The 7,202-nt window shown below is 55.3% G+C and overlaps 1 protein-coding gene across 4 annotated transcripts; it reads left to right on the top strand.

The window, feature by feature from the left end:
• The first annotated feature begins 765 nt into the window (after nucleotides 1–765).
• CHP2 (calcineurin like EF-hand protein 2) lies at nucleotides 766–5,765 on the top strand. 4 transcript variants are annotated; one of them, XM_070363129.1, is made up of 8 exons: nucleotides 766–893; nucleotides 1,565–1,854; nucleotides 2,278–2,350; nucleotides 2,442–2,522; nucleotides 2,650–2,780; nucleotides 2,963–3,024; nucleotides 3,991–4,113; nucleotides 4,314–5,765. In XM_070363129.1, the coding sequence occupies exons 2-8, from the start codon at nucleotides 1,788–1,790 to the stop codon at nucleotides 4,365–4,367; spliced, it is 591 nt and encodes a 196-aa protein (XP_070219230.1). In that variant the 5' UTR covers nucleotides 766–893; nucleotides 1,565–1,787; the 3' UTR covers nucleotides 4,368–5,765. The 4 variants fall into 4 exon arrangements, with proteins under 4 accessions (XP_070219230.1, XP_070219234.1, XP_070219232.1 ...); XM_070363133.1 differs by lacking the exon at nucleotides 1,565–1,854 and having other exon boundaries at nucleotides 771–893; XM_070363130.1 differs by lacking the exon at nucleotides 766–893 and having other exon boundaries at nucleotides 1,461–1,854.
• The last annotated feature ends 1,437 nt before the right edge of the window (nucleotides 5,766–7,202 follow it).

The following is a 7,202-nucleotide window of genomic DNA, read 5'->3' as shown; positions in this document are numbered from 1 at the left end:
GTGGGATTTGTAACCCTCCCTCAGGCTGCTGTGGATTCTTTGGTACTTGAGGGCTGGTCAGAGGTCTAAGTCAGTTCCAGGCTGGAGCTTCTACCAGAGCCGACAGGGTTCATGGGGGAGCAACTGGGCTGGGAGGGGACTGCAGCAAGAGGACCCCCAGGACGCCCCATCGAAACATGGCCGCTGTTCCCAGGTGTATGCTCATGGTGCCAGGCAGGAGAGAGGGCCTAGTGGTGTCAGATCTCCTGATTTCTCAGAAAACAGGAATTTTGGAATTTTGGTTCTATATCTGCCTACGATGCAGGAGACCTGGGTTTCATTCCTGGTTCGGGAAGATCCCCTGGAGAAGTGAATGGCAACCCACTCCAGTATTCTTGCCTGGAAAATTCCATGGACAGAGAGGCCTGGGTGGCTATAGTCCATGCGGTGGCAAAGGGTCGGACATGACTAACTAACACGCAGAGCTATATTCTGATTTTTAAGCACTGACTCAATTAGACATCAACAATGTTATATGGACCAAACAAAACAGATGAAACCAAGAAATGCTGACTTGTCCAGAGTTAGAAGCATAGCTGGGATTCCAATCCAAGTCCTCCAAACCCAGCGCTCCTTCCACTTAAAAGAGCCCTTCATCTATGCCTCACGACCCTCCCCACTCCAGCCCTCTTTGGAGCTCCTTCAAGGCCACTCCCACTGCCTGGAGAGGGGGCCCAAGCTGGGGCCTTCCAGTATTGGGACGAGGGTGTCTCGCTCCCCTCCCCAGCCGCCACCCACTTCCCAGAAGGGCTTGGATTCTCTCTCCAGATGAAGAAGGTCGGGACCTCGAGCCTTGCTCTTCAGGACCGGGGAGGCCTCGGGCTGGGAGGGCCGGGCCGGGCGGGAGATGGCAGGTCGGTGCCCCAGCGAGCGTGGGAACGCGGATTCGCCGGGCGTGTCGTGGCGGGGAGGCGGACTCGGGGGATGGGAGGCGAATCCTCGGGCGGGGTGCGGATCCTCGTGAGGGGGTACGTCGGACGGTGGAGGAGGGGTGGACCCGGGAAGGGGGACGGACCCGCGGGGGGGGGGCGGGGGTGGACCCAAAGTGGGGAGGAAGACCCGCGGTGGGGGGACAGGAGGACCCTTGCGGGGGAAATGAACCCGCGGCGGGGGAGGTGGGGACTGATCCTTGGTTGGGGGCGCCGGCCCGCGGGCGGGGGGAGAAGCGGACCCTCTGGGAGGGGCGGAAGAGGACCCGGCGGGGGTGGGGACAGACCCGCGGGCGGCGGGGAGAGGCGGACCCTCGGGACGGGGCCGGGCCGCGGCGGGGGGCCGGTGGGGAGTGGATCCTGGGTAGGCGGTCGGGCCCGCGGGGGGACGGACCCTCGCAGGGGGAGGAGGACACGCGGGGGGTGGGGACAGACCCGCGAACGAGGGGGAGAGGCAGACCCTCGGGAGGGGGAAGAGGACCCGCCGGGATTGGGGACAGACCCGCGGGCGAGGGAAGAGGCGGACCCTCGGGATGGGGCCGGGCCCACGGCGGGGCGGGCCCAGCCCTGCCCAGCCCCTCCCCGCCCGACTTCAGAGTCTAGGGATGAAACCGCCTGTTGTTCGCGCCCGCCCTGCTGACCCCGCCACCCTGGGCCCGGCTTTCCATTCGCCCGGGTCGCTGGTGGGAGGCAAGGAACTCCGGGGTTCAGGAGCCTGGCTCCCCGCCAAGGCTGCGGCCTTCGGCCCCGGGGCCACAAGGCGGCCGCGCCTGGGCGGCGGAGTGGGGGGGAGGACAGCGGTCCGGCGGCAGCTCGGCCATGGGCTCCCGCAGCTCCCACGCCGCCAGGATCCCCGACGTGGACAGCCTCCGGCAGGAGACCGGCTGTGAGTGCGGCGCGCCGCGTCCGGGGCCCGGCGGGGTCCCGGGCGCCTCCGGTGGGGATCCCGGGGCCTGGAGAACCTAGGAGATCCCGGCAGCCCGGCTCGCTGCGGGGTGGGAGGCGCGTTCACCCAGGGGTCCCGGCTCCCGGCTTGCGGGCCCCCGAGTGGCCCCGGGCCGGCATTGAGGCGGACGGAGGTGGATGGAAGCCGTGGCTTTGGTCTCACGGATCTCCCGGGTCTCGTCACGCCCGCCCCCTCCCTGCCCTCTCGGCCCCTGGGAGCCCTCCTTTCAGCCAGCCCTCCGCCCCCCGCCCACCCCCTGCTGCCGCCGGGTGGACGGCGCGCGCCCCGGGATCCCGGCGCGTCCCCAGCGTCCACCTTACTCCCCTGACCCCCTTCTTTCCGCTCCTCCTCCCCGGCCCGCAGTCTCGCAGGCCAGTCTGCGCCGCCTCTACGACCGATTCAACGCTCTGGATAGGACCGGCAAGGGCTACCTGAGGTGAGCAGGAGCTGGCCTTCTGACCTCTCACCTCTGCTTTCTGACTCTGTCCCCTCCCTGGCCATCTCCTCTTTGAACTTTGTCTTTCCAGCCGCATGGATCTGCAGCAGATCGGGGCGCTGGCCGTGAACCCCCTGGGCGACCGCATTATAGACAGCTTCTTCCCAGACGGGTGAGCCTCCCGGGGTGGGAAGATGGAGGTGAAGAGCTTGCCAGGGGAGGTCAGGACCAGAGGCAGAGGGATGGTCACGGTGAGCACCGCTTCTGCCCCATTGCCCACCTGCCCTCTCCCCTCCCAGGAGTCTGCGACTGGACTTTCCAGGCTTTGTCAGAGTCCTGGCTCATTTTCGACCTGTGGATGAAGAGGACGATGGAAACCGGGACCCCAAGGAACCCGAGCCCCTCAACAGCAGAATGAACAAACTTCGCTGTGAGTTTGTGCCCCCCTCCCCACAGTGAGACCCCAGATTTACCACGCCCCAAGACAGGCCCCAGGTCCCTCCTACTCCCTTTGGGAGCTCCGCCCCCGCCCCCCCAACTCCCCCAAGATGAACTTTTGAGGGAAGAGAACCAGGGAAGACCCATCCTTTCCCTCCTCCACTTTCTTCCCAGTTGCCTTTCAGCTCTACGACTTAGATCGAGATGGAAAGATCTCCAGGCATGAGATGCTGCAGGTTGGAAGAACGCAGGGTCAAGAGATGTGACCAAGTTGTGGAAGATGGGGAGATGGTTTGTGGGTGGGAGATGCAGATGACTGGGGTCTTGGGTGAGCAATGGGAATGAGTGGTGTTGGAATGTGGATTAGTTGGGAGATGGAATGGGGAACATTTCTGTATGAGGTTAGACATAGATCAGTGGCTCTCAATGTGGGGGTTGGGGGGGGGAAGGTTTTGCCCCCTGAATGATATTGGCAGTATCTAAAAAGCATTTTTGGTTGTTGCGAATGAAGAAGGTGAAGGGGAAGAAGGGGAAGGGGCAGTGCTCCTGACACTTAGTAGGCAGAGGTCGGGAACTCTGCTGAACATTTTACAATACACAGGGTAGCCCTCTGCCCCCATGACAAGGGGTTATCTGGCCCCAAATGTCAATAGTGCTGAGACTGAGAAACACTGTGATGGAGCGGAGGATGGATTTGGGACTAATTGAAGGATGAGGTGGGGAAGGGGGTGGAAGATAGACGGAGATTGGGTTAAGAACCCGCCTGCTAATACAAGAGACCCAAGAGATGTGGGTTCAAGCCGTGGGTTGGGAAGATCCCTGGTGAGGGCATGACAACCCAGTCCAGTTATTCTTGCCTGGAGAATTCCCTGGACAGAGGAGCCAGGTGGGCTACATTCAGTAGGGTCGCACAAAGTCAGACACGAGTGAAGCAACTTAGCATGCACGCAGTGAGCTTGCCGTATGTTGCTGAGGTGAACCTGGGATAGTGAAGGCCACATGGGGGGTTGGATGGAGAAGTGATGAGAATTATTGGGGGTTGTGGTGGGAAGTGAGTGGAATGGGGTGAAAAGTGAAGGAGGAATGGATTGCAAAATTGGTACTAACAGTTGGGGTGATGTGGACAAGGTTTGGGGGTTGGTGCTCGTGGTCCTTGTGCCTCCTCTTTATGGCTGTCTCTGTCTCTTCCTCCAACATCCCAGGCACTCCGACTGATGGTTGGGGTACAGGTGACAGAAGAGCAGCTGGAGAGCATCGCCGACCGCACAGTGCAGGAAGCGGATGAAGATGGGGATGGAGCTGTGTCCTTCCTGGAGTTTGCCAAGGTTAGGGTGCCCTCAGGCCTGGGGAGCTGAGATCAGGAGTCCCTGGGACAGGTGGACGTGGGGGATGATGTTGGAAGGAGGAGGGCATAAAGAGAGGGGTCCCCAGGAAATCATGGGGCCTCAGGAATGGGAAAGGAGGTTGGAAGCATAGAGGTTTGGAATTCAAGCCTCTTGACTACCACCCATCTCGCCCTCCCCAGTCCTTAGAAAAGATGAACATCGAACAGAAAATGAGCATCCGGATTCTGAAGTGACCCCCGTTGTGCCTTTGGGTAGCTTACATGGACCGGTTCTGCTTGGGATTCATCCGGGGAGGCACAGCCCCAGTGAACTGTATTCTTACGTCTACACTGAGCTCTATTTAGGGCCAAGGAGAGAAAACCGGAAGGGTGTGTAATAACTTACCTGATCTCAGATCTGTGAATGGGCCAGAAATCTTGGCGGTTTTAAGTGACCAAAAACCTAAATTAAAGTTAAAGAGGAATTTTATGGGCTCATACATTGAAAAAGTATGAAAGTATCTTTAGAAAACTGGGAGTCTGGAAGTGTCTCAGGCACAGCTGGATCCAAGGGCTCAAAAGATGCTATTGGGACTCAGTTTTTCTCTGTTTCTCATCTCAGCTTTCTTTTGTATTGGATTCATTCTCAGGGGGGCTCTTTCCTTGTGGTGGAGGATGGTCACTAGCAGCTCCAGGCTTCCATCCTCCTAGCAGTGGGAAGAGATTTTCTTTTTTCAACAATTCCAAACAAAGAATGTCCTTAGCCCCACAGGAGCCTTGTCCCTTCTCCAGGGGAATGGAACTCCCTTTGGCCAGGACTGTGTCGTGTGCCAACCGCCAAAGCCAGGAAGTAAGGCCTGAGGACTCCAGATAGGGTAAGGGGTGGTTGCTTCAAGGAAAATGAAAGGCTTTTATCAGAAGGGGAAAAGATATTGGTCAAGCAAAACAAGAGATCTCCATTACTCTTGGGTTGACCAAGTGGAGGGATTCTTAAAGTCTGGTTTCTTAAATGGGTTTTCTCTGATCTCATAGGTATTTACCAGTGTGATGAGGATGGGTAGCTGGGGAAGAGGTGATGTAAAAATAATAAAGAAGACATCTTCCTAGAGTATGAGATAATTAAAAGGTTTGGGGAGTACTTCCTTTTTTTTCATAGTAAGATGTTCAAACATTGGCATTTCACAGAATAGAGTATAAAAGTCACATAAAATCTGGAGATCCTATGTCCGTCATGAAGCACTCTGGCTGTACATATAGGAGATGCCTGTATCCCTTCCCAAGCCTGTGCTGAAGTTGTCTTGTATCAGCGCATGGGAGGCAATTGTGCTTCGGTCTTCCTGACTCTGGCTTCAGTGATGTCAGACTTGGTGGCTTCAAACTGCTGTGTTGGGAGTCTTTACATCATAGACACTGGCAGATGCAACAGTCTGGGGCTTTTCTGCTTAGAAGAGCCTGTTGTTAAACATTTATTAGCATATCAGCTGCCTGGCATTAACCATTACTGTGTATGCCAATGACTTTTCCCCAGATTTATTGAGGTATAATTGGTGTACAAAAAACTACATCTAATTAATGTATGCAATTTGGTGAGTTTGGACATATGTATACTCTTGTATTACCATTACCACGATCAAGGTAATAAACATATCCATCATCTCCAAAAATTTCCTTGTGTCCCTGTGATTTTTATTTTTTTTTTAAATGAGTGTAATGTGTACTAAGAACATTTACTATGAGACCTATCTGCTTAACACATGTTTTAGTGCACAATATTGTTTACTGTAGGTGCTACGTTGTATGGCAGATCTCTGGAAATTACTCAGCTTGGATTATTGTTCAGTCGTTAAGTTGCGTCCAACTCTCTGAGTGCAACTCTCTGACTGCAGTGTGCCAGGTTCCCCTATCCATCACTATCTCCGGGGCTTTCCTCAGATTCATTTTCATTAAGTTGGTGATGCTATCTAACCATCTCATCCTCTGCTGCCCTCTTCTCCTTTTGCCTTCAATCTTTCCCAGCATCAGGGTCTTTCCCAATGAGTCGGCTATTCGCATCAGGTGGCCAAAGTATTGGAGCTTCAGCATCAGTCCTTCCAATGAGTATTCAGAGTTGATTTCCTTTAGGATTGACTGGTTGGATCTTGCTATTCAAGGGACCCTCAAGAGTTTCCTTCATCACTGCAGTTTGAAATCATCAATTCTTCGACACTAAGCCTTCTTTATTGTCCACCTCTCACATCTCTATATGACTACTGGAAAAACCATAGCTTTGACTATATGGACCTTTATTGGCAAAGTGATGGCTCTACTTTAATACACTGTCTCGGTTTGTCATAGCTTTCCTGGCGGGCTACAGTCTGTAGGGTTGCAAACAGTTGGACATGACTTAGCGACGAAACAACAACAATGTGTATACCACTTTATTTTTTTGCTTCTGAACCAAACTTGGTCTCATTTTATTGGCTCCAACAACACAGGGCAGGAAGACTGAGAGGACTGACTCAAAAGCATTGGTAACAAGTTTTGGTGATCCAGATAGGGCAGATCATGGCTTTTTGGCCTGCACCGATCCCCTAGGCTCCAGTTTGCTCTCGTGGGAGGAGTGTGGTGGCTTTGGGAGGTTCGAGTTAGGATGACTGACTAATCTCCAAGTACAGTCTGATGCGGTAGAATGGTGGTGGCCTCTGGACGAACTCAGAACCCCTCTGCCCAGCAACCTGGTACCCAGGTGTGGTGTGCACCCAGCATAGCCCCCATAGTCATCTGGACTCTGCCCCCTTGAGTGGGTTCCTCCCACTGTGGCATCTCTGGGGATCAGAGACTGAAACTCACGCGTGTCTATCTGCTGTCTCTGGCTGGTCTCCCATGCTGCTGGATGCCTGGGGACAGTGGGGATCCGTGGACCAGAGGGAGCCCAGCAGTCCTGCCTGCTGTCTTGCCAGCGGTCTGTCCTCTTGACCTCTGTACACGATGTCATGGCTGCACCAGAGCTTCTTACTGTCCTTGCTGACCTCCAGGGATCAACAGTAGCATTCTCCATCATCACTTCCAGTTTAGTGAAGGAGCATGGGCAGCCCTGTGAGCCAAGAGGTG

Source organism: Bos mutus, chromosome 25 (genome assembly GCF_027580195.1).
Source record: "Bos mutus isolate GX-2022 chromosome 25, NWIPB_WYAK_1.1, whole genome shotgun sequence".
NCBI lineage: Eukaryota > Metazoa > Chordata > Mammalia > Artiodactyla > Bovidae > Bos > Bos mutus.
This window is presented reverse-complemented; position numbering and strand designations above follow the sequence as displayed.

Excerpts from the sequence above, each read along its gene's own strand:
- CHP2 (XM_070363129.1), top strand. The coding sequence starts at position 1,788 with ATGGGCTCCCGCAGCTCCCACGCCGCCAGGATCCCCGACGTGGACAGC. Across the intron at positions 1,855-2,277 it reads CCTCCGGCAGGAGACCGGCT|TCTCGCAGGCCAGTCTGCGC; the intron begins GTGAGTGCGGCG and ends CCCGGCCCGCAG. Across the intron at positions 4,114-4,313 it reads CCTTCCTGGAGTTTGCCAAG|TCCTTAGAAAAGATGAACAT; the intron begins GTTAGGGTGCCC and ends CGCCCTCCCCAG.